This window comes from Candoia aspera, chromosome 13 (genome assembly GCF_035149785.1).
Source record: "Candoia aspera isolate rCanAsp1 chromosome 13, rCanAsp1.hap2, whole genome shotgun sequence".
In the NCBI taxonomy this organism is placed as follows: domain Eukaryota; kingdom Metazoa; phylum Chordata; class Lepidosauria; order Squamata; family Boidae; genus Candoia; species Candoia aspera.
Window position 1 is genome coordinate 944175 of NC_086165.1, and position 26494 is coordinate 970668.

At 49.7% G+C, this 26494-nt stretch overlaps 2 protein-coding genes across 2 annotated transcripts in view; one reads left to right on the forward strand and one right to left on the reverse strand.

The window, feature by feature from the left end:
* The window catches only part of RAB8B (RAB8B, member RAS oncogene family), a 187128-nt gene that overhangs the window by 133098 nt on the left and 27536 nt on the right, over window positions 1-26494 (reverse strand). The window lies entirely within an intron of this gene.
* Window positions 9087-26361, forward strand: CA12 (carbonic anhydrase 12). The gene is made up of 10 exons (XM_063314188.1): window positions 9087-9202; window positions 11471-11491; window positions 13160-13339; window positions 13640-13782; window positions 15674-15769; window positions 16520-16583; window positions 17232-17389; window positions 18070-18196; window positions 25345-25429; window positions 26079-26361. The coding sequence occupies exons 1-10, from the start codon at window positions 9121-9123 to the stop codon at window positions 26167-26169; spliced, it is 1047 nt and encodes a 348-aa protein (XP_063170258.1). The 5' UTR covers window positions 9087-9120; the 3' UTR covers window positions 26170-26361.

The following is a 26494-nucleotide window of genomic DNA, read 5'->3' on the forward strand; positions in this document are numbered from 1 at the left end:
CGCAGGACTTGGCCTCAAGCTGTGGAAATGCCCACAAAAAAACACACATAGCTCTGGGTCGTGATTCAGAAGGGGTTGGCAGCTATGGCCTCCCTTTGCTCACAATCAGAGGCCCTATGCCTGGGTCCAGATCTATCCTAAAGCTGGCTGGGGAATTCTGGGATTTGGTCCACCCATCTTAAACTTGCCAAGCTTGAGGAACACTGATTTAGATGCACCTCTAACTCCTGCACCAGGAGAAAAGAATATCCACATGTTCTACCTATCCTCCATCTTATCCCAAGGTTTTACATTTTACAAAAAATGTAAAGAAGGCCCAAGGGGGCTCTGAGCTGGCCAAGAACAGCCCTCTTCTCACAGCCAAGACTTTATTTTAGTTGCCCCCCAGCCTGTCCCCAAGAGCCCAGGCTCTGACGGGTGGATTTAGCATCCTTTCCCCACAGAAGATGATGCCAGAAATAAAACGGGGACTGGGTGGAGTCCACAAACCTCCTCTCAGGCTCTATTTTGAAAACAGATGCTTATAGGTACAGCGGGGAAATCATCCATCACTCCAGACAACTTAAAGAAACAGCTGAAAAATAGAGTTTCTACTAGGCTCAGGGCAGGATGCTCTGGCCCAGGTTCAAAGGACTGAAGGAGGCCAGAAATAAGTCTGACTAAAATGCCCTTTTCAAGGGTGAGATCTCCGGCCTGCACCTGCCAGTGGAAAGCCTCTTCCCCCTGCTTTTAATTGTCCAGTGAAGAATGCTTTTATTGCTTCCAGTTCTAAAAATGTTACCATCCTTTTGTGGCATTTCTTGCAAGTTCTTGCATAAGGCTACGCTCAGAGTAGATTGAAAGATGGTTTTCTCCTTGCAAAGTATCTAACAAGGCTGGAGGACGTGGGGCGGGGGTCTCCGCTTTCTACCTCCTCTTCCATATTTTCCCACGGGCTGCTTCAGGGTTTATTGACTGCGGTTGTCAGCTCAGAGCAAACCTGGGGAGGAGAAACAGACGGTTGCGAGAGGATGGTCCCCAAATGGGGGTCCCGGTCAGCCAAGAAGCTCCCCTAAGCAAGGACAGCGGAATCCCCCCCCCCCGAAATTGAGGCATTCACTTGGGGAGGCCTTTTCCCACAGGGTTGTGTGTCCCAAGCCAGAGCCTTTTGATCGCTGAAGGAATGCTGTAAAACTGAGAGGCAGGGAAACACTACCGGCTGCCCTAATGAAGGAGCAGGTCGTTCCTTGAAATGTGGGAGCTGGTGACCTGCCTCGCTCCTCACGGCTCCGTGCAGGATTTCTACACACGGATGTTTGGGGAGGAAGGTGTCAGAAAAAACAGTTCTATAAACATCCCAGCTCTAAAGATACACCAGAGGCAGCTAATTGCTGTGGGAATCAGATGGGCCGCCTGGATGGGGGTCACATGCACGCCTGGCCTCTGCTTTGGGGTCAAGCTAAGGGGGAGCCTGGCTTTCCCACGGGCTGATCCGGAGGCTTCTCAAAAGGCATTCCTGCACGTGGTCAGGCTTGGAACCAGGGCGCTCGGGCAAGATCGCCATGTTTGCCTTGTGCGGCAAATGCATCAGGATGTCCTGTGGGTCCTTGAAAACTGGCATGGCATCAGCTGCAGAGATGGAACTTTGACCGAAACCATGAAAGAAAGAATCGGATTAAGGGTCAGCAACTGCTGAGCCGAATTGCCGGCTCATTAGCTTTGTGTTTTAGGAAGAGTTCCTGCACGTCGCTGGGCCCGCTGCTGTCTAAGGCATTGCTGATCCGCTGAGCAGGTGCTCTAAATGGCAAGGCTGAAGATCAAAATAAATGTTCAATAGAAGCGCTTCTAAGGCCTGAGAAGTTTGCAAACCCCAAGAAGAGGCATCCTCGCTGTTCCTGCCATGCTCAGAGGGAATGCGAACCACCTAGGGTCCCCCACGTGGGGGAGATGGGCGGTGATAAAAATATGATAAACAAACAAACAAATAAATAAGTAAAATGTGTCTTCTTGCTGTGACCCAGGTCTGCATCTTCTGGGAAGAAGGCAGGCTCTTTGTTCTGCGATCTGCAGCTTGACTCATCGGCTGATTCAGCCCTCGTGATTAATATACTAGGATTTCCTTCAACAGGTGGGTCTGCAGCCCGTGTTGCTCAACTTCCTCTTGCACACACGGAAGGAACATTTCTCGTTTGTTCAGCTTATAGATTCTGTCTCATGACAGGCCCCAAGTCGCGTCCAGGTACCGTGAACTAGGGTGAATGACCGCTCAGGCAAGTTGGCTCTGGATTCCAGCAGGAATGCTGGGACCTCACATTAAAGCCTGAATTTCATAGTTCTTCCCCCTGGAAGCTTTCCGATGTCCAACATTTCTTGGGGAATGTCTTTTCTGCAATGAGTTTTGAAGCAAACCGAGTACAATGAAAAACATTAACACACTTGGGACAAAAGTAGTTGTGCCCACCAAACCTGCCCAGTAAATGTATAAGAAGACAACACGCTATATTTGAAAGTTACTTATATTATTGCATTTCCGTCTCAAGTTTCCTCCAAAGAGCTCAGGGCACTGTTCATCCCTCCCACAGGACTGCCCAGGCTCAGCCAGTGAATGTCCTTGCCTGGTGAGGTTTACACTGAACTCCTCCACTCCTGTAAATCGTGCAGGTTCAGGCCCAAATGGTGACCAGCGCCTGGCTGCGTTCAGGTCCGGGTCATGCCACCCATCGGAGTGACCCCCTGAGTCAGGCCTCGGAAAGGACGCAAAATTTCCCAAAGTCCTTCTCTTGCCCTTCTCAAAGTCACCTTCACAAAGTGTGAATGTGTGTGTGTCATTAATGGAGGTGTGGCAAAGACTTGAACATACATGTGCGTGCCTGTGCTGCGGCCCAGACATTTGTGTAACCCTGATCCACTCCCCACTCCCCAGCAACTATGTTGGAGCCTCAGGGCCGGAACAAAGATCACCCGGCTGGCCCTGATGCTGGCGGCCTTTAGGAGGGCAGTGAAACCCACCTCTTCTATTGGGCGTTTGGCCAGCAGGATGGGCGCTCCTGTCCAGAGGGAGGAGCCCAGTACATTCCTGTCCCTGATTGTGGATTAATGGCTATTGTTTTAGCTGGTACTGTTTATTTTGTTCCTTTGTTTTGTTGTTGTTGTTGTTTTACTGGTGACATTAAACCTAGAATGATGTTTCTCAACCTTGGCAGCTTGAGGATGTGTGGACGTGAACATGCTGGCTGGGGAATTCTGGGAGTTGATGTCCACACATCTTCAAGTTGCCAAGGTTGAGAAACACTGACCTAGTGTTTGTTGGTGGTGGTACAGTCCCAAAATGGCCGTATAAATACAATAAAGACCTAAAGGAACCCTGCTTCTCCTTTTAATTCTGAAAATGCAGCCTGGGCATCAGCGACTGGATTACATTTTATTATCTTTCTCATCCTGGTTTGCTCCAAATGGGATGGTGTGAACTCTGACGACATCAGATAGCATCTCCCTTGGCTGTGCTGACTAGAACAATGGGAGCTGTAGTCCAGCACTTCTGGAAAATGACCTGGGGAAGACTACAAGGGATGTTGGTGCCCTCCATGTGTTCAGGATCAATTTTTGTGGGTTCCCTGAAACATTCCAGGGAAACTGTATTTGGCAAAGAAAGGCACTTATCATTTTTGCTTTATCTATTAACACATTTCTATACCACTTTGTATAAAGCATCTCAAACCTATTTACAATCAGATCTGAGGACAAGAATAAAACCTCCGTAAGTGAAAACACATAACGATGTGTATGAAATATAGGTGGAAGAAGGAGGAAATACCTGGCAAGGCAGACTTGGTGAAAAGGGGGTCCACGGAGATTAACGGCAGAGCCTTGACCCTCAAATATGGGAAGAGAGCATTTTAACAGAAGGGTCACTGTGGAGGTGACCTGCCAGGAGACAATGTTCATTTTGGTCAATGACCAGATAAAACAGAACCAATATAAAGTAAATTCAGTAAAGAGAGGAGAAAACAAACAAACACCCATCCACAGAGCCCTAAGGTAAGGGATTCAGGTATGAGGATGTCAGTCATGTGCAGCAGTCAGCTGCATGCGCACACTCACAGCAGCGGGACAGAACTTTGCTGCCTCTTGGGTGATGGCCCTTTTCTTCTCTGACAAGAGGAAGTTCCTCAGGGTGGTTTGGTGCCCATACAAGAGAAGGAAGAGGAGTCTTCTTCGAGGATCGTCGCAAAAGGAGCAGCGCGGCAAGATCTGGAGAGCAGGTGCAGTTGAACCATCCCCACAGGGGCAGGTTCGGTTAGTCGTGGCGTTTACTGGATCTCCCAGACGGAAGCACTGCGGGCGGACCGCTGCCGCTGGTGCTGAAGAGGAACCTTCGCTGGGCTGGAGAGACGAGTGAGCCGATGTAGCTGGCTGGTTTCCACCCAACCTGCTTAAACCGCGTTTGGACAGAATTTGGGATGAGTCCTCTTTCATTCTGGGCCTGGGGGTCTAAAAACCTTTCTTTAACAACCCTCCTAGCCTGGGCGAAATCGAGAGAGTAGAGGGAGGGGCCACGTGACGGAGGTTTTGGCCTACCTAGAGGAACTCCGCCACTGGGCATCTCTGGGGACGGGCGGACTGTGCGGGGTTATGACGGGGAGGGCAACGCAGCGGCGCTTCCAGGCCCCAGTTATGGGGCTCTTCTGGGCCAGCAATACAGCCCTGCGCCACCCAGCTTTGTAACTAACAGGTTGCTCGGCAGCTGCTTCGCCTGAGCCGCCCCCCCCCCCACAGGGCCAGGCGCCCCCCTCCGCGCCCGCAGAGGCTTTCAGCTCCTGAACCCGGAGGAGATCAGCCTCTCCCGGGACTTGAGCGACCCGGTCCCTGAGTCCAGGAAGGGCGGGGGGGGGGGGAGGTCAGCTGGGAAGCCGATCACAGCCATCCCTACTCCTGGAGGCCTCTGGCCCGCTAGAGATCGAGGGGACTAGCAGCACCCCAAAAGGGCACCCCCGTGTTTTCAAGGTAAGCGCCGTCCTCCGAAGCCGCCAGAGACACGCTTCTCTACCAGCAAGAGGCAGAGACAGCGCTGCGCCGGGACCGGCCGCGGCCTCTCTGTTCTCGTGCAACCCGGTTCCTGCTCCTGGGAATCTAACGCTGCCATTTGACGGCTCTTTTTTTAATGGCATGTTTGAATAACCGCGCCGCTACACTGCCGCTATTTTCCAAGATACATTTCCAGATTTGAGTTACCGTACGCTTGTTGTTGTTTATTCGTTTAGTCGCTTCCGACTCTTCGTGACTTCATGGACCAGCCCACGCCAGAGCTTCCTGTCGGTCGTCAACACCCCCAGCTCCCCCAGGGACGAGTCCGTCACCTCTAGAATATCATCCATCCATCTTGCCCTTGGTCGGCCCCTCTTCCTTTTGCCTTCCACTCTCCCTAGCATCAGCATCTTCTCCAGGGTGTCCTGTCTTCTCATTATGTGGCCAAAGTATTTCAGTTTTGCCTTTAATATCATTCCCTCAAGTGAGCAGTCTGGCTTTATTTCCTGGAGGATGGACTGGTTGGATCTTCTGGCAGTCCAAGGCACTCTCAGAATTTTCCTCCAACACCACAGTTCAAAAGCATCGATCTTCCTTCGCTCAGCCTTCCTTATGGTCCAGCTCTCGCAGCCATATGTTACTACAGGGAACACCATTGCTTTAACTATGCGGGCCTTTGTTGTCAGTGTGATGTCTCTGCTCTTAACTATTTTATCGAGATTGGTCATTGCTCTTCTCCCCAGGATTAAGCGTCTTTTGATTTCCTGACTGCAGTCAGCATCTGCAGTAATCTTTGCACCTAGGAATACAAAGTCTTTCACTGCTTCTACATTTTCTCCCTCTATTTGCCAGTTATCAATCAAGCTGGTTGCCATAATCTTGGTTTTTTTGAGGTTTAGCTGCAAACCAGCTTTTGCACTTTCTTCTTTCACCTTCATCATAAGGCTCCTCAGTTCCTCTTCACTTTCAGCCATCAAAGTGGTATCATCTGCATATCTGAGATTGTTAATGTTTCTTCCAGAGATTTTAACTCCAGCCTTGGATTCCTCAAGGCCAGCTTGTCGCATGATGTGTTCTGCATACAAGTTGAATAGGTAGGGTGAGAGTATACAGCCCTGCCGTACTCCTTTCCCAATCTTAAACCAGTCTGTTGTTCCGTGGTCTGTTCTTACTGTTGCTACTTGGTCGTTATACAGATTCTTCAGGAGGCATACAAGATGACTTGGTATCCCCATACCGCTAAGAACTTGCCACAATTTGTTATGGTCCACACAGTCAAAGGCTTTAGAATAGTCAATAAAACAGAAATAGATGTTTTTCTGAAACTCCCTGGCTTTTTCCATTATCCAGCGGATATTGGCAATTTGGTCTCTAGTTCCTCTGCCTTTTCTAAACCCAGCTTGTACATCTGGCAATTCTCGCTCCATGAACTGCTGAATTCTACCTTGCAGGATTTTGAGCATTACCTTACTGGCATGTGAAATGAGTGCCACTGTTCGATAGTTTGAACATTCTTTAGTGTTTCCCTTTTTTGGTATGGGGATATAAGTTGATTTTTTCCAGTCTGATGGCCATTCTTGTGTTTTCCAAATTTGCTGGCATATAGCATGCATTACCTTGACAGCATCATCTTGCAAGATTTTGAACAGTTCAGCTGGGATGCCGTCGTCTCCTGTTGCCTTGTTATTAGCAATGCTTCTTAAGGCCCACTCAACCTCACTCTTCAGGATGTCTGGCTCTAGCTCACCGACCACACTGTCAAAGCTATCCCCGATATTGTTATCCTTCCTATACAGGTTTTCTGTATATTCTTGCCACCTTTTCTTGATCTCTTCTTCTTCTGTTAGGTCCTTGCCATCTTTGTTTTTGATCATACCCATTTTTGCCTGAAATTTACCTCCAATGTTTCTAATTTTCTGGAAGAGGTCTCTTGTCCTTCCTATTCTATTGTCTTCTTCCACTTCCGCGCATTGCTTGTTTAAAAATAATTCCTTATCTCTTCTGGCTAACCTCTGGAATTTTGCATTTAATTGGGCATATCTCCCCCTATCACTGTTGCCTTTTGCTTTCCTTCTTTCTTGGGCTACTTCTAGTGTCTCAGCAGACAGCCATTTTGCCTTCTTGGTTTTCTCTTTCTTTGGGATGTATTTTGTTGCCGCCTCCTGGACAATGCTGCCAACTTCTGTCCAGAGTTCTTCCGGGACCCTACCTACTAAGTCCAGTCCCTTAAATCTATTCTTCACCTCCACTGCATATTCCTTAGGAATATTAGTGAGCTCATATCTAGCTGATCTGTGGGTCTTCCCTAATCTCTTTAGTCTGATCCTAAATTGTGCAAGAAGAAGTTCGTGATCTGAACTACAGTCAGCTCCGGGTCTTGTTTTAACCGACTGTACAGATGTCCGCCACCTTTGGCTGCAAAGGATGTAATCAATCTGATTTCGGTGTTGTCCATCTGGTGAAGTCCATGTATAAAGCCGTCTCTTAGGTTGTTGGAAGAGAGTGTTTGTTATGCAGAGTGAATTGTCTTGGCAAAATTCTATCAGCCTATGTCCTGCTTCATTTTGTTCTCCCAGGCCATACTTACCTGTAATTCGAGGTGTCATTTGACTGCCCACCTTAGCATTCCAGTCTCCTGTGATGAAAATAACATCTCTTTTAGGCGTGTTGTCCAGTAGGTGCTGCAGATCCTCATAGAACTGCTCTACTTCAGCTTCTTCAGCATTTGTGGTTGGGGCGTATATTTGGATCACTGTGATGTTAGATGGCTTGCCCTGAATTCGAATTGAGATCATTCTGTCGTTTTTTGGGTTGTATCCAAGCACTGCTTTAGCCACTTTACTATTAATTATGAAGGCTACTCCATTTCTTCTGTGGTCCTCTTGTCCGCAGTAGTAGATCTGGTGGTCATTTGATGTGAAGTGGCCCATTCCAGTCCATTTCAGTTCACTGACGCCCAGAATGTCTATCTTTACCGTACGCTAGCAACGCAAATAAAACTGGAGCGTCACAAAACCAGCCACAGAGTGAGCAAAAAGAACGGGCATCAATCAGTTACTGACAGGGAATTAAGGGTTCTCGGGAAAAGAGCAGAAAGGGCGTGGATCGTGTCCAGGGTCTGTTCCCCGGCTCCAGAATGACAAAATGGCCGCTGCAGTTTGGGGGCTGCAACCCAAAAGGCCCTGCCAGCTCGGGGCGCCTGCCTGCCCGGCCTCTGCGCAAAGGGAGGATGAGGAGGGAGACAAACTGTGGTCTGCATCTCTTGGAGACTCGCACAGCAGTCAAGTGTGAAGAGAAGCACGCACCGCCGCACGAGACGCGTTTAGCAGATCTGCAGAAACTGACACACACGCAAAACCTCTCAGTCCCTTGCGACCTACGGTCGAGTCACCGGCTGACCTTACAGCAAAGCGAGGGAGCAGCTGGGCAGCCAAACTGCCCGAGGCTGAAGTGAAGGGCAGGGAAATGTACCAACAGGTTTGCAGGTGTGCAGGTGATCTCCCGTGTGCAATGTGAACGTGTGCGCCCGTGCACACACACCTCTGGCCCATGACAGCAGCACACACCTTTTCTGGGGGGCGGGGAGGGAAGGAGGACACCACCGCAGGTCCCCCCGCGCGCGCTACCCTCCCTCCAGGTGCATTTTGTCCGAGAAAGAAGTCCCACAACCGCTTTGAATGCGGAGCAAAGCCGTCCGTCCGGGGAAAACCCTGAAAGAGAAGGGGGGGGGGGCTGCCGGCGCTGCAGATTTCTTTCCTGGAAGAGAGAGGCGCAGCCGCGGTTCCTGAGGCGGGGCTGGGTTCCCCCCAATCCGCTGCCCCTGCTGCGCCCGGGAGCCGGGGGTGATGGGAGCGGGAGTCCAGCCCCTGCAGGAGGGCAGGCTCGGAGCGGCCCCCCGGCGGGAGGGCGACAGAGGGGCGGTGTCCCCCGTGCCGTCCTGGGGGCCGGTCGTCCGCTGACTTCACTGGCTCGGGGCCGAGTCCGAGGCGCCAGCGCTGCGCGGGGAAGGCAGGCAGAAGCGCGCAGCTCGGACAGCGCACAGGCGCGCACCGGGGCCCCGAGGAGGCAGGGCAGCCCAGCCGGCGCGCCGGTCGGAGAATCGCGAGGACGCCCGAGATGCCCGCCCGCCCGGCCCTCCCCGCCACCCTTCTGGCCCTCTTGCTCCAGGCTCACCTGTCCGGGCCGGCCCCTCTGAACGGTAACGGCGTGCCTTGGTGGGGCGGGCGGGGGCTTTCTCGGGGCGGCGGGCGGCCGGGAAGCCCGACTCCAACCCAGCCCTGGCTTTCCCCCGCGAGCGGGGGCAGCCCCCATCGTGGGGGTCGCGCTCCCTCCGCCTGGCAAGGGCGCTCAGCTGCTCGGGGGTTCCGGCTCTGAGCCCCCACCCTCTTCCCCGCTGCTCCAGGACCCTCTTCTGGCCTTGCTGAAGTAGCTCCCCGCTCTCCCCCGGGAATCCGCAGGTGCCTCGTCTGTGCAGCGTGGCTGGGCTGGCCCCGGTTTTTCTGGCAAGGTGTAAATGCTCGCAGTGACTCCTCGGGACATATTTGTAAAACCGCCTGTTGGAGGGAAGAGACCGGATAAATGCAAGCCGCTCAGAGCAGACCACAATTTGCACAGAGAATATTGTACAGCATTTTTTGGTGTCTGGTTCGGAGGATTAATTTAGGAGCCCTTCTTAGCAGCTGCATCCAGCCGCCAGCAACCTTACGGCCCTCTGGCCGGTCTAAGGGGGCAACTGGGGGCTTGCGGATCACTAGGGCAGGGCGACTTCGGCGCTTCCAGCCGGAGCCGCAGAAAGAAAAGGCAAATCTCTGCCCGGGGGCTTGAGAGACCCACTGCCCCGGCTGCTGTCTCAGAGTCGCCCCCCCCCCGGCCCTCACTGGCCCTCTCACCTTCCCTCCAGCGCTTAGCGGGAGCCGTCCAGCCAAAAAGACTGCTCTGAGGAGGTGCCGCGTCGCTCTCCTGTCCTGTCCCCCCGTGGATCGAGGCCTTCGTCTCCAGGGAAGTCAGCCAATACGCCCGCCAAGGGAGAAGCCCCAACGTTTCAGGCGTTCTCGCTGGTTTAGAAGTAACTCCATACACCGAGTTTGTCTCTTCCGTTAGGCGGGCAAAGGGAGCCGCCCCTGCACAGCTGGTGTGGCGCGCAGCGCAGCAGCATCCTTCACGAAAAGGGCCGGGCCTCACAGCGGCCCCAGAGACCCTGAACCCCCGGGGGACCTTAATCTGTCGAGGGTGGTCGGGAAGGAAGGAACCCGGGGCAGAGTCTCCCTTGGGCTTTGGTCAAAGAAGAGACGGGGGCGGGGGCGGGGGCAGGGACACCTGCAGGGTCTGCCTCCCAGGCCTTTGTGGGAAGAGAGGACTTGATCCTCCTCACGTGTGCCAGGCACGGTGCCACACAAGGTGTTCCTGGCAAGGCCTCAGAGAAGAACCTCAGGGAGAGGATTGAAAACCAGCAAATTCTGAGAGAGAGGGAGAGAGAGGTGAAGAGCTGGGGGGGACAGGGTCACTTGGAGGAGGGGGGGGCGGCGCAGGGGCAGCCAGCAGGCAAGTGGAGGGGGCTATCCTTCTGCACCAGCCTCCTTCAACAAAGTCGAGATGCTCCAGGAAAAGCTGAGTGCTGTGAATGGAAGTAACTTGATCTGTTTATTGTTTTAAACATGTATTTAGGTCTGCATTGTGCTGCAGCGTGCTACTTCTCTTACTGCCTTGTTCCCCCAAAATGGCCATTTCCAGTGATGGCACTGCTGGATTAAGCTGGGATCTCACTTTCTCAGAGGTCGGTCCCACTGTGGGCACGGCCCTCACGCCCTGCTTAAACTGTATGTACCATGCGGTGGCAATTTCATCTCCTTTCGAGCAGAGCGCACCAGAGTCGGTGCTTCAGCCACACATTTCCTAAGGGAGTACAAACGGAGGAGGGGTCAGGGCAGACAAGGGCAGGGGGCCACGGATCCCTTAACCCACAAAGGGACCCTGTGCCTCCTGATCCTTCGCTCTCAGCAGACAGTCTGAGGTTCTCCCTGCTGCAGATTCAGATGCCAAGAGCAAGCAAGCCCTGGGCCCCACCTGCAGGCAGAGTGTCGGGGGGGGGGGGGTCATTCTCATCCAGGTCTGCACAGAGACCCCCACCCCCCCTTCTTTCCAGAAACAACCCGGGGAATAAGAATACAGCAGTGAGAAATTAGGAGAGTCACAGCTGCTGCCCTTGCAGGATTCAAAGTCTGGAGCACCTACTTCATTCTGCCAAAAGGTTGGGCTGGGTCAGGCGTTAAAAGGATGGTGGCCGTCTCATTTCCAAATCCAGGTTTATTCCCTAAACAATGTTTTCAAGACCCAAAAAACCCCAGGCACAGTAGCTGCAGATATTTCCTTTATGGTTTTATTATACTTCTGGTTTTGTATAAGGGGTAAGTTCCTAAAGCAAAGCTACTTTAATATGAAGCTCACATCCCTTTTATTTTCCTTCCAGGATCAAAGTGGTCCTACATTGGTAAGTCCCCACTTTCATTCATTAGGTTAAATCATATTTCATTATCTTGGTGGCTCTGGATCTGATTAGATCCGGGGAGGTATAATTTAGTTAATGGCAGAATATACTTGATGCCGCAATCTGTACAAACCTCCCATTCATTTATATAAGCTTGCCATCATGTGATAAAATGCGGGGTGGGGGGGCTTCATAACTTAGCCTGGCTAACACATAGTAATCGGTTCAGGCAACACACTAAGATGTTTCTGGATAGTCTGTGGCTGAGTGTGTTGTGGGAACCCAGCAATTGTCTTAGCATGTTAGGTGAACCAGATTGCCATGCTAAACCATATGGTTGGGCCTTGAATGTTAAGAGGCCACATCGGTTATCTTTTCTTAACCCAGTTTTATGAGCCCAACCACCAGGTCAAACAGAAGGCAATTACATCACATGAAACTCACGTAGGGCTGAGTTGATCACTACCAGGTGAACCAGTTGGGTGAGTCAGCCAGCAAAATCCACCACGCTGATTCTGTGAGGTGCTGTCTGGCGACAGGTGTCTGGATGAAGCATCTCAAGAGCCTGGGGCTCCTCTATACCACCTCTGACAGCATGCCCACAAGTCTGAGCGCAGGTAGATGGGAAACTAACACAATCCCTGCCTTGTCCCAGGACACCACAGGGGAAAACTTTCACCTGATGCTAGCCTGGCCACCAAGTAGGTCCCGTAGACTGCAGCCATCTCTGACATGCATGAACACAGGCACACAAAGTTTTCTAAGCCATATTTGAGAAAGAAGAACACTTCCCCTTTTAGCCAACAAGCTTTCAATTATACAATCCAGGTTTCACATGCATACATTTGCACTCTTCCCTTCTGAACACAGCATATATGGCAAACACTTTCAGATGAACAGATCCCAGGCAATCGTACAGACTGCTCACTGCTCCTCCCACTGGGCCCCAAGTTCACCTGAATGCAGGATCATGACCCTGATGCAGCTGAAGATACTGTTGTCCTCCTAAGGAGGCCCCAGTTGAAGTTCAGCAAGGATGCTGGAAGAGGAGACCACTCATAAGTCATGTCATCCATCTTCCCTTGCTATTCATGTAGGAAACTGGAAAGTGGGGACCTCCATGTAGCCTTAAGGGTAGGAGCTTCCTTAGAAAAAGGTATTGTATGGGAACATACAGTTCTTAGAAATGACATGACCAGATACTTCCCAGTTCAACGATGAATCAAAACCAAAAGTGCAGAAATGCAGCTCTGCTGATGAAACAAGGTAGAAACTGGTTGTTCCTCAGAATTTATCCTGCCCAAAGGAGGGACACAGACAACAGGCATGGTTCTCTCTGAACCTTCAACGTTATCCTCACAACCATCTCCCTAGGAAGTGGGTAAGGCTGAGAGAGCGCAACTGGCTGAGTAGGGATTTCCAGAGCAGCCTGACAGTCTTTTCCCTGACTTCTGCTCAAGTACCTGATACTTATTCAGGCCGGGGGTGTCTTTGTGTTGTCTGCCAGTTTCAGGGTCTTCAGTTGTCCTTCTGAAGACTGATGCTTGCTTGCATATCAGGTCAAAGGGTTGAGACTGACTGGGGAAGGGGCCTATCTTTGCCTCCCATAAAGGAAGGAATAGACATGGAGTGATATCTTGATTTGAACGTCTGGAGGTCTTGCTGTCCTAGGTCCTGATGGAGAAAAAATATGGCCAAAGAAGTACCCCTTTTGTGGAGGAGTCTTCCAGTCTCCCATTGACTTCCACAATGATATTCTCCAGTATGATTCCACCCTTTTGCCAATCGGACTGGAAGGCTACAATGTATCTTCTGATGTCAAGTTTCTTCTGACCAATAATGGACATTCAGGTAACAGCAGCTAAGAAGGATGGAGGAGGAATGTTCTGAGGGAACCTGAACAGCCGCAAACATGACCGATCCAAAAACATAGTTGGCCTCCAGATGTCCTCAACAGGCCATGCTAGCTAGGGATGATGAGTATTGGAGCTAACACATCTGGAGGCACAGAGTTGTGGTAGGCTGTTTTCAACAAGTGAGAGCATTAAAAAAAGAGACGACCATTGGCATTTTCTGAAGTTGGTGTATCTCCTGGGCACCTAATGTTGCAATACTGCCACTTCATCTTCTCTCTCCTCTCTCCTCCCATAGTAAAAATGAATCTTTCTTCTGCCATGCGCATCCGGAATCTCTCTTTCCAGTACTCAGCAGCGCAGCTCCACTTACACTGGGGAAATCGGAACAAACCGGAAGGATCCGAGCACACCATCAGTGGGAGGCACTTTGCTGCTGAAGTAAGATAATCCTGCATGTTTGGGTTATACCTGTCCCTGTATTTTAGACCATGCCAGGGAACAGGGCATCAGTTTCCAAAAGCTAGAGATGGTTTTCACTTCTACAGCCTCCAGCTGTAAATGAGATCCCTCCGTGGTTTGCATCTTGAATTGAACAGCTGCTACGGTCTACTGTGTGTGGGATACCAGTCCCCATCCTGCAGCCCTCTGGATGTCTTTTAGTTTGATTCCCCCCATCCGCAGCTTCCTCATGCATCAAAGGTCAATGGATGCAGATATCAGGACAGGTTCCATGCCGGCCCTCCTCGTGTGACAGGGCCAGGAGGCTCCCTGTCCTTTTCTTTCTCTTCTTCTGCCTATGCCATCCTGAGCACCCTTTGATTGATTTCAGCACACAAAACCTTTGGAATTTTCCCCAATCTTTGTCCTTCAAGAACACTCTTTTTCCTGATTTGTTCCTTCCTCCCACAAACATTTTCAAACCCTGCAACAGCAAATGATAATATAAGCAAATTCAGTAAGGGAACAGCCTTTTTTCTCCCTCCACTTGCTTACGGGTTGCTGCGTGGGATGAAATTACCAGATGAGCAGCAGGGAGATGCAGACTCATGTTCTCTAACCTGTGAATTCATTTTTATCAGCTAATCACTTTCCTTTCTCTGGTTGCGTAGTCCCCGCTTGCAGATTTGTCCCCAAGAACAGCTTCCCAGAGCCCGTATGAACGCAGCACAAGGGGTGGATCCAGCAGTGAATTGTCATTATCCTCAATTCCTCCAATTCATAACCACAACATTGTTTCATGTCTCAGACTAATTATAAGTCTAAGGAAGGCCTGGGATGCCCTGAGGTTATAATTCCAGGTCATTGGCAAAGACAAAGGACCCTGAGTTCAGGGCTCAGCCAAAGGAATGGTGCCTTGGGCAGAAAACCCGTGAGTTCTCCCAGCTATTAACAAAGGGGGCCAACAAGAGGCTCCCCCCTGTCCTAACAGTCAGGAATCACGCTGAGACGAGGAGTAGGTCTCTAGTGTTTATTACTGCTACGTAAGACAGAATCCTAACAAACTGAAGAAGCGTGGGAAAAACCCAGACAGATAAACCCCCAAAGTCAAGGCGGGTCTGATCTGTGTCTCTTGGAATGGCTGCTTAATTCCTCAGTACTACGCATGTGTTTCCCCCCCTGGATAGAGGCCCCTTCTTGCTCGCCATCAGTGCTCATGACACCCCCTTCCTGTAGCTGAGAGCATCTATAATATGTCCCTTTCAGAGTTCATGTCAGTGCCCTCCAACTAAGGATGTAATGTCAGTTTTTGCAATGGGGAACTCACTGGGCAGCCCTAAAGAGCTGGGTTTAAGTCGTGCTGCTTATGTACTGGTCCTCACCTTGGTTAAATCTTTGTCCTAAACATGAAACAAACAGCAAATACCACTCAGCTCAAAGAGGGGAAGAAACCCTTTTGCCCAGCTGAGGTGCAACATTTTGCTTTAATCAGCAACACAAAGCATTTTGCAAAGTTATGGCTTAAATGGCTGGTGTAAAGTCGGATGTCCGTCCAAGGGAAGTGAGAAAGTCGCCATTCCCTGCTTTATTATTAATCTGGGTTTCTCATGATCGCTTGCTAAAGAAAGGAGAAGGCCCAACAACAGTCACTTGGGCTAGTGGATGTGTGTGACGGGTCAAAGCTGCCGAACAATTCAGATCCCTCAGTTGCATTTACAGTGGTGGACTCCACAACTCTGATCCACCGATTTTGATTTTCAGCGGTAGTCAAGGTTTAAATGTTGTGAAAACAGCTCTTGAGCATCTTACACTGTCATAACCCACCCAGCAGGCCCGGTCCTCTTCTGTAAGCCTTGTAAATCTCAGCTACCATTTTCTTCTCCCTCTGCAGCTGCATATTGTTCATTATAACTCTGACCGATATCCAGATCTGAAGTCAGCAGCGGACAAGCCCAGTGGGCTGGCTGTCTTGGCGATCCTGATTGAGGTAGGGCTTGCTTTCTCCTAGGACGAGACCTGGTGATTTCAGATGGCTCTTCCCGCCAGGCCTCCTTGACAGTGCAGAGAATATCCTTTCCGCGGGTGGAACCGGCCCATCCTTCTTGTCCTGCTGAAGGGCCCTTTTCCTTCTCCACATGTTTTCTTCAAGCACAGGAGTCTCCGTGAAGTCACCAGCTCAGCTTCAGGAGGATCTCACTTCTGCGTCCTGACTTAAAACCCCGTCTCTCCCCACACACTTCGGTCGCTTAAAACGCTTGATCTATTTCTCCGGGGCGATTATTTTGCAAATGATTGCAAAACAATCGTGACTATTAAGTATTTTAGCGTGGGGGCAAAGGAACCACTCACTGCAAGGTATGGTTATTCCAACAAGAACAGTTCAGGATGATCTAAAGTGGATCTAAAATCAGGGGCCCTGAAATGAAATCACCGCAGCCCACAAAATCGGTAGTTCATTTGCTCAACAAGGGAAGGCGTGAATCAAACTGCCAGGCCAGATCAAAAGCTTCCCAGGTGAAACTCCAAACGCCCCTTGCAGGCACTCACCTTCCGTTCCTGGGCCCCTGAATTGGCCCCTCTCCCCTTGTGCCAACGGCCAAGAACCGTTTCCTGCTGGGTTGTGCCCTGCAGCTTAGATGGGCACCTTCTGCTCTGGGGCCCAACAGTGGCCACACGTACTTGCCAGGGACGAGAACGACATACAGGCAGAAAATCAACCCTGTCCGTTTCGTTACAGACAGGCCAATTCAACCCATCGTATGAAAATATCTTCAGCCATTTCCAACATGTGACATACAAAGGTAAGAAGGAATTTACAACTGAGAAGAGGGCCCGTAACCCAAACAGCCAAGGCAAGAGACTTAGTCACTCTGAGGGCAGTTAATTCCTTCCCCTGGTGACAGGTCAATTTGCAATATATACAGTCGCAATGTATATATATACCGACCTGGTTTATAAAATGCAGGAATGAGGCAGAACAGACTAAATTGTTTACAAGCAAGCTGCCATCAAGATTGTTGCTATTTTCTGCCCGCGTTTGATCCTCTAAGGTCTCCCTCTCTGGCCGTCTGACTCACTGTCCCTATTTTCTCTGCCTAAATGACAGTAAACAAACTCTGCACTCTAGCATTTGTCCAAAGGGCCACACCACCGCATCAGCTGCGTGTTCAGCCACAGGAGGATTTTCAGCAGGCAGCCACACAAACTGGCCGGGCTGACCTTGGTCTTTCGTGCAAAACATCTGGCTTCTGAGCTAGATGCAGTTACAACCAGTCCCTGTGTTGGTTGGCTGCTGAAAGCCCTAAATATGTTGGTTGAGTGCGTAGATGAGTTATCTGAAACTTTAAAGAAAAGGGCAAGATAAATATTTAGGGAACGTTCCATCCAAAATCAACGCTGACAGGTGCAACCGTATGAGTCCAAATGATGAAACAGCTGATTTCTTTCAGATCAGGAAACCACTGTTCCAGGTTTCAACGTCCAGGACTTGCTCCCAGATAGACTGGATGACTACTACCGCTATGAAGGATCTCTGACCACACCCCCATGCTATCCAAGCGTTCTCTGGACAGTTTTCCGAAAACCTGTGCACATTTCAGCAGAACAGGCAAGTTCCATAGAACACAGATTACGTTCAATTAACAGAAGCAATTTTTCAGGTAACTCGAATGAAAAGTATAACTCCCTTCAGTGCTTTCCAGGTTTTCTGAGACCCTGATAAATGCTGCTCCTATAACGGATGTCTCTTCCTTTCAGGATTTAATTTCTAAAAAATAAAACTACTGGAGTTAATTTAACTGGGAGCCACAGAATATGGTCTAAATTCCAACCCAGTGTAAGTGTGTGTGTGTGTATAGTGGCTCACCTCTACCAAAAACAGGGAGACATCTAATGCTTATATCCCAACCTTCTATGAAGCAATTCAAGAGATCCTGAGATGCATCTCACCAACAGCACAGGATTCTTGGAGGCATTTGCAAATGCATCGTCCACTTGCATAATTTACCACAAGCAAAGCCTTTACTGCTTTCTACAGTCCATTGTTTTCATAAGAATCAGGCCAATTCAGATTCTTCTGTTCTGCCATTTGCATTATAGTTCTGCAAATACTATTTTTTCAGAATTAAAAAAACCTTTTTTATACAGTTCTTTCAACTGCAACCAATGGCACAAATACCTACCACTTTAAACTGTAGCAAAACTAAGCTGGGGGAACAGCATTTGTCCAAAGGCAGTTCCTGACCTTCTGAAGGTGTGGTGGCTAACCGTGGCGTGTTGTGCTCACAGCTGCTGGTGCTGGAAACCACACTGTACTGCACACAGTCGAACGATCCTGCCCCTCTTGAAATGGTGGACAATTTCCGGGGAGTCCAGGAATTTGATGAACGGCTGGTCTCCGTCTCCTTCCGACAAGGTAGGCAAGACCGTGGCTTAGGTTGACTCGGACTACGGAAGAGCTGGGCTTGTGGCGTCTGAGTGCTTGCGCTTAGCTATACGTTATCCAGCAGCGTTTCTCCGGCGACCCTGAAGGCCATGGAGACCCCTGCTGCATTAGGTTTAGTTGACAGGCCAGCGGGGCAAGATTGGCAGCCCGGTGGGAGGCTACAAAGCACATTCCACTCCGGAGCACCTGCAGGGCCCGATAATTACGGCCTACCCCTTAGACTCCCTCTAGAAATACGGGTTCCAAGTTCAGCCTCAAAGCCACCTCTTCAGCATAACATCAAAGGTGCCTTCTGACAAAGTTGGAAGGGCAGGAAGACGTTAGAGCCACATTAAAGGTGCCCAGATGGAGGGCTGACACCCGGGCTGCCCCAAGGGTCCTTGGCCATCAGACATTCTCTAGCAAGTTTGACAGAGCCAGGAATAAAATTCTGCGTAGATTTCATTTAAATATAAGGAGAAACTGCCTAACGGAAAGGTCTGTCCAACAGTGGAGCAGCCTCCCTATGGAGCTTGTGGGTTCTCCATCTCTGGAGCTGTTTGGGAAGGGGTGGGAAGCTGCCTCTCCTGCAGCGTTTAAACATTTTTGCACTTTGCAGAGGGTTGGACTAGATGATCCTTGTGGTCCCCTCTAACGCTACAGGTTTTATTCTATGCCTCACTCTAGTAGGGGCCCTTTTAGGACTGAATCTGTAGCCCAGCCCACTGAAGTCTTGTTTCCCATCATCTGCAAGGGCTTTTCCTGCCCTCCGATTAGGAAATTGGGTGCACAGTTTCAGAACTACAGACGGAGATGCCTCTGCTATAAAATATATGAAATTAAATGTATTTTCCTTAGATCTGTTTACAAGCCTCAATACATTATCTTCCACAATGCTGCTTTTTAAAACAGTCACGGCCACTGGTTTTGCTATAACAGAGGGGGTGTGGGAAAAAGGTTTGTAAACATTTTACAAGAAGGCGTATTTCAGATGGCAGTAAATATTGAAACCTGCCCCGGTGGGTTTAAGAGTCTGAGCAAATTCAGTATATGTGTACAGAAGTTTTCTTGTTGTTTGTTGTAAATTGGGAGGGGCACTTAAGTACAAAAGTCACAACCACCTTGATGGTTAAAGGGATGCGTCTCTGCTCTCTGGATCGATTTCAGCTTGCGTGTGATGGCCTCATCCCTCTTGGGCTGCTGGCTCCAGCCCAGTTGTTCTTCCTAGACCTAGACCTGCCCCATCTCCCTGGGGTCCCCAAGTGTGATCAGTCCATAGCAGCAGCAGCGGCAGGGCAGGGCAGGGCAGGGCGGTGGGTCTTGTGCATCTCAAAGAAATCGCAACTTTGCCTTGCAGGGAGACTCTTTCTGGGCAGTTTCAAAGGATCAGACGAAGCCCTGCAGGAGGTTGAGTTTGACACGTAAAAAGCAGGAGAGGCTCATAACGCTGGGTTGCCAAAATCCACCGTCATGGGTGTAAAAATTAGCCATCTGACTCTGGCGAAATGGGAGGCTACCCTCATTGGCTAAAGCATAAGATGTGGCGCTGCAATATTGACCAGACAGTAGCCTTCGTTGAAAAAGCAACCAGGGAAGAAACAGTGGGAAAACAGCAGACACTTGGGATCGCTAGACCTGTACAACGTTATGAAGAGGCAGGGTGACACAGCAGCTTCCTTCGAGGGGGGCGGGAAGACTATAGAAGCAGCCCCCACCCAGAGCCCAGTCATCCCCCATGATGTGATGCTGAGCAGACTGTGTGGGGGTGCAGGGGGCAGGATTTATTCTGCAGTTGCCTCCTGCAGGCATTTTAAGCGTACACCTGGCCCTACAACGTGCAGTGAGCACGCCTGTCTATCACAGGCATGCAAGGAGTCAGGACTGACTAGTGGTCCCTTCCGAGAGAGGCTTGTTGGCCTAGCAGACGGGAGATCTCAGTGTTGTACATAAGAAATTGTAGTTTTTGAAACAAAAGAGCAAGAAAGATGGCTAATTTTTTAATGAAACAAATTTGAATATGTATATATATATAGAAATATAGAAATGTATATACAAGCGATGACTGGTTTTGGAAAGAATAGCCAAGGGGGGCACTCCAAGATTATTGTATTCTTTTCTATTTTTGCATTGCTCACAAATTTGTAATAAATTTTGCTCTAAGTTTAGCCTTGTACAGAGTATTTCCTTGAAACATCAAAGGCTGTGATGAAGACCCTCCTGTGCTTAGCACTGTTGGCTGTCCTAGTTCTGTTAGGCACACCTTTTTTCAAGGATGGCACTGGCAAACTGGAGTGGAAGTAGATGGCTGCTGCACAGCCATAGAAAATTTTGCAAAGGCAAATTTGCCAGGTACCTGCAAGGCAGGCGACAAGTTTCTCTCTAAGACCAGGGCTGTATGGTGTGTGTGTGTGTGTGTGAAAAGTCAATGCAGCGGCTTTGATTGGCCACATTTTCGATCCCCCTGTGGATGCCCTGATTAAGACTGTGCACACACACCCAGGGAGAGTGAGACAAAAAGAGAGGAAAATAAACTGCTTTACGTCATGTTTTTAAAATAACAGAACTGTGCAGATTATCGGGGAGTCGGACTGAACCTGCCGCTTCCCAGAGCAAACTCTGAGCCAGCAGCTCTTGCCCAGAACAAATGTCCCAATCGGTGACCAGGGTCCCGGTTTGGAATGAGGACTGGACTGGAGAAACTCAAGGGCCAACCCCGCCTCCCCGTTCAAGCATTGTTTGCATGAGCGAAGGACGGCCAGGACAAGCCCCAGGGCAGCCCCAAGCAGGGCAGGGCATGCAGCAAGCCAGCAGCGACCGGAGGGGATCCCTTTGCCAGCTTGCGGCTAAGAGACTGACTTCCCGAAGGGCGGTTCCTTCTCAGCTTTGACTTCAAGGTCTATAGGCAAGGCTGTGTCTACCTGTGGCTTATCCGGAGTGGCAGAGCAGCCTGCAGGGCTCCTATTGAAACCCCAAGGATCAGGGAGAGGATGATGGGTCCACTCTGTGTATTTACTCATGGGAGTCCCAAATAAACTGAAGACTTTTTGGCCGGAATTGGAATCAAACTGTAGCCGCCTCACTCGCTGCTAAGGATGACCTGGAATGACTTTCTGGCACGGCATCCAGGATGATTCAGCCCTGATGTTCTGACCCCAGGAACACAAGGCACCTGCCGGATTCTGATCTGCCCTCTTCCAAGGGCACCGGGGAGATCAGGCGACCCGGGCGCCAGCCCTGGAGCTGCAAGACCGAGGGAGGTTTCCAGTGCCAGGGCAACACCCTCAGCGTGCCCAGGCTCTTCATGCGTACAGCAGGTCTCTGCTTGCCTTGGCAAGCCAATTCTTTGTTTTAAAAACATAGAGCAAGAACAAATCCTGAAATCACTGGCATTAGCAAGCCTCCCGCGGTCTCTCTGTCCTGCATTTGCCGTAAGGCAGCTCTTAATGAAGGAATACAGGGACCTCATTATTTATTTAATCAAAAACAGCTTGGCTTGAAAAAAAATCAAGAGGAAAAGAATCGGAACAGATGAGGTGAGCTAAGGTGCTTGGCACTCAAGGATGGCACTTTGAACCTAGGGCATGTAGAAGTGGAACAGTTGCTTTCAAACTCGTTAGATGTCCAATTTCTCTTAGATATATCCCAGGAGCAGAATTCTTGTAAGATCTACTCTGTAGACAAAGAAGAGTTGTGGCAGAGGATTTTCCTTTCAAGAAGAGGCAAAACGCTTCCCCCTTGTTCCAGGTGATTCCATAATACAGGTAGTCCTCACTTAACAACCATTTGTTTAGTGATGGTCCGGACTTATGACGGTGCTGAAAAAACTACTTACAACCGGTCCTCACACATTTATGATTGTTGCAGCATCCTGTGGTCATGTGATGGCCATTTTTAACCTTCCCAGCCAGCTTCTGACAAGCAAAATCAATGGGGAACTGCATGATATGCTTAATAACCACATGGTTCGCTTAAAGCCTGTGGTGGTTTGCTTAATGACCACTGCAAAAATGGTAGTAAAATTGGGTTGGATTCGCTTAGCAACCAAAATTCAGGTCCCATTTGTGGTTGTTAAGCGAGGACTACCTCTATACTTTATGCTTCCTTCCACAAGCTAAATCCTATTTGAAAAAAGGTATACTGTAGATGTGTGGTGTCTGACCCACAAAAGCTTTTGCCGTAGTTTGTGTTTGAGAAGAATCCTGTTGGTTTGGCTGTCATAGAATTGCCTTCTGAACTGACTTTCTGGCATAAAAAAAAATAAAATAGCCACAGAGCTTAGTCCTGGGCACTGAAGCCGCCTAAGATGCTCCAACACGGTCATATGTCCAGGCTGTAGCCTGATTTGCGTCTGTGCGCGTGTGAGATTTTACTCCACGTCGAAGGGGGAGACCCTTTAGGGTAGCTCTGCGGGAAAGGTCTCTGCAGCTGCAGATGGGCTCTGTGCCTGGCCAGGGGCCTTAAGAGAATGCGCCTGTTCTTCCTGCTGGGCTGCTGCCTTTCTGCTTCTTGGGCCTGCCGGCGGCGTCTGCAGCCACGTTCGTTTGGCTGACTGAAGGAAGAGTGGTGGAAAGCAAGCCCGTGCCCCAGCAAGATGGGAAATGCAAGCTTGGCCGGTGTCTGCAGTTGCTTGGCGGGCCATGCTCAAGCCCGCTCTGGAAGCCTTCGTGAGTACCCGCCTTTGCTCTCGATGCGGAGGCTGCACTGAGTGCAGGGCTCCACTTCTGCCTGCTGCTAGTGGGGACTCAACCCATCGAAGACAGCACACAGCCTCCTAGCAATGGAGGAGGAGGTTTGGCACACCGAGGCTTCCCTGGCATCTGGACTTGGATCTACAGCGGCCGGTCACTTGGGCACGGCTGGAGGACGGGAGGAGAAAGAAGGCCAGAGGTCCTGCATGTCCTCGGCACATGCTCATTGATACGCATTTGGAAGTTCTGGCTATTACTTAAGTAGAAATGTACAGCCCATCTCCTGATCACCCAATGCACTTGGAGGACCACAGATGGACAGTGGCAGTGCCTTACCCCTCCATTTGTCCTCTCTGCCACTTAGAAGCCGGGGGGTTTATCTTGTGGAGCTTTGGTAGGGCTGAATCTATGAATATTTTTCAACCTAACCCCCATTAAGAAAACCATCCTGGGTTTCTGGAGAGCTCATCTTGACTCACACTGGTGTCTGGCCAGCATTGGCAGCTTCTGTCAGCTGAGCAGGGGAGGAACACTTCCATCTCAACTCATTAACTGCATTTGCTTGATTGTCTGCTTCCCGAACAAAGGCATCCCTGCTGGATTTCTGGCTGTCGGAAGCGATCAGACAAGGTGGCTTTGCACAAAGCAGGGCCGTGATATGCTTCTTGCAGGTACCACAGGACTCTGCAGTGTTTGCTGCAAAAAAACCTAATGGCTCTCCTCCTTTAGAGTCTGATTTCTAATTTGCAAAATCTTTTGCAATCTGTAAGCTATTGTGCAAGTCCACAGATTTAGCTTATTGCCTAGAGCCTGCTAACTGTGGAACAGTTGCCGATGCAAAAGGTTGGGGGAATATTTTATTACAAGTCAAATCCCAATTTATCACAAAAAAAAGTTCCAATAGAAGATAATATATTTAGCTCAGGGTTGAACTGTGAAGTTCTTGGTGTTCAGAGGGCACCAAGAACTCCATAAGAGAACTCGCCACAAAACAGAATCACATATTTATACCAACCAAAGGCCGATTTTACAGAAAACTGCACTGGAACCTATTTTACTCTAGCATCAGCAGAAAAAAAATGCACATAAACACACACTTCATGCCCTTCTCCTTTTTGCTTACAGGGAAAAAAAAATCATCTCTGTTTAGCCACTGATATCTCCATCCTGGACTTGATATTTTACTGTAAGCGGGACAAAAAGAAATTGTGAAATGGCAAAAAATCAAAACATATCCAGTAGTTTTGTGCCCCAGATGTTAAAAGGAAATGATAAATGGCTGAAATTTGGGAATATGGTTTATGCTATGCAGTTGAGTGGGTTTCCTTTTGAGTAAGTGCTATAGCAAACCACACAGCGGGTCAGGATTATTGCAATGGGGTCTCATGTCTTGTAGAGACCGGTGTGGCCTGTAAGGGCCCCGGAGCAGCCACCGGCCTGGATGGCCAGTGTCTTGGGCTGGTCCTGGTGGGGAAGCCCCACCACCCTCGTGGACAGATCCTGGTAGCAAGGTCCTTGTAGGTGAACAAGAGAAACCTGGCTGGGCAGCCAGGGAAGACGACCAGCCACCCTGTCCTTCTAGCTTTGCCACTTTGTCAACAGCTGCCCTTCTTTCTCCCGCCACCCAGGACTGGCATTCAGTGAAACTCCCCTTCCTGCCATTTAAAGGCCAGGAGTGTTGTCCTCCTTAGGTTTGGCTTTATCCAATAGTGATTTCAGTGACACGGTCATGATTTTGCATTTCCATTTTACTTCTCCTTTTTTTCAAGATCCAGCTCCAGGTGAACCGAGCCCAGGTATGTTTTCCTCCAAAGCTCTTGGCAGAAACTACCTCTGTATGATTTCCACCTCTCCCAGTAAAATCTGCAGATCGCCCTTGCCCTGGTAACATCTGGAATCAACTGACCTCTCGACCCTCTCCTGCCTGTCTCCTCTCCAAGATAGGCGCCTGCCCTGCAAGTAGCATTAACCTTACTAATGCAGAATCAAGCCATTGGAAAACTTTGATCAGCCTGCCTCTCGCTCTAGGCCTCCCCCAGCTACAAAGAGGGCCTCTTCTTAGATGTGACTGAACCTAAAATGGCGTGTTATCCAGCACGGTACGGAAAAGACAGCTGGCCTAGCACATTGCTGAAGATGCCAGTTATGCATCTGTCATGAATACCACACACACGACCAACAGAGAGCGGTGCACGTCACGAACATTCAGTTGCATGCTGCTATTTAACCTCTGAGTCACGCTCTTACAGTATTCCAAAGCGCTTAAAAGCCAGTTTGTTTTATTCTGCATTATAAAAGTACATTAATCTTCAGAAAATGTCCTAGGAAAGCTACTTACCCAATTGGGAAGGGCTGATTACAGCAACTTATCCAAGTAGAAGGAAGGTCCTCCTATCCACAGGTCTTGCTAATAAGTTCTTTTCTCCCCCCGACCCCCCAACCGGACCCCAGGTTTTGTCCTTTTTGTGGTATTAGCCGGTGTCCTCGGTGTTGTCTTTGTCGCCATGGTAGCCCTTTGGCTGATTCGAAGGAAGAGGTAAGTCTCTTGCTCCACAGCATCTTTGCTTGAGGCCCTGGCTCCCCGCTGTTTACACCCTTCTGCCCCACAACCAGACCTGATCCCCTGGGTTTGTTGAAATACCCCGAAATAATGTTCTTCCTGGGGTCCCTGCCCTTCCTACTCTTTCCTGTGTCTGCAACCAACCCCATTGCTTGCTGTTTTGACATCCCTCATTCTGGCGCCATTTCACAAGAGGTTCAAAAGGAGACATATGCAGGCATCTGGGGAGCCTCTTCACCAGGGATGGTATCATCCTCGGCTTATAAAGAAGGGCTGCTGTTCTTCCAAAAGGAAGAGTCAGAGAGAAGCATCAGGTGCCAGGCTGTCTGGCCAGAAGGGACAATTCCTGCTTCCACCAGAGAGATGCCAGACTCCGCTCATAATGAGCCTTCCCAAGCGCCTCACCTGGTCATAAAGGAACACCAACTGTGGTGTGAATGACCACTGTTGGCGCCTGTATTTGCAGACTCAAAAATAGGGAAGCCCTTCTGATCTCCTTGTTCTTGTGTCCTTTGGAGTCCCCACCTTCTGCCACTCCAGCTCCGTAAATAACAGCCCTTTGACATAATTGCTGATACCCAGCGGCTGTTTCAACCTTGGCTAACCCAGGTGTTCTGCTTTTCAGCCTCCAAAGGGCAAAGGAAGAGAAAGGGGTAATCTACAAGCCAGCGGTCACCACGGAGGAGGAGGAGGAGGAGGACCTCTCCAAAGCTTAAACTTCTGCAGTGCCAAAGCTTTACACATCCTTAATGGCTGGACGTGCCAAGCTTTATATCTCTCCTGCCACGTTTATCAGCCAAGTTGGGCTTTTTGATTCCTTGAGTGCGAAGAGGGCGCTTCTCCTTTGTGCAACAGGATTTGAAAGGGCAAACAGGGACAGGTGTTAAGGGGTCTCCCTCCAAAGAACCACATAATGTTTTAGGAGAGGTTTAGTAGGTGCTTGGCTAATCTTATAGCTTCTAAATGTGAGATTTATGAATGATATAGTAATAATAATAATAATAATAATAATAATAATAATAATAATCTGCCTCAAAAAAA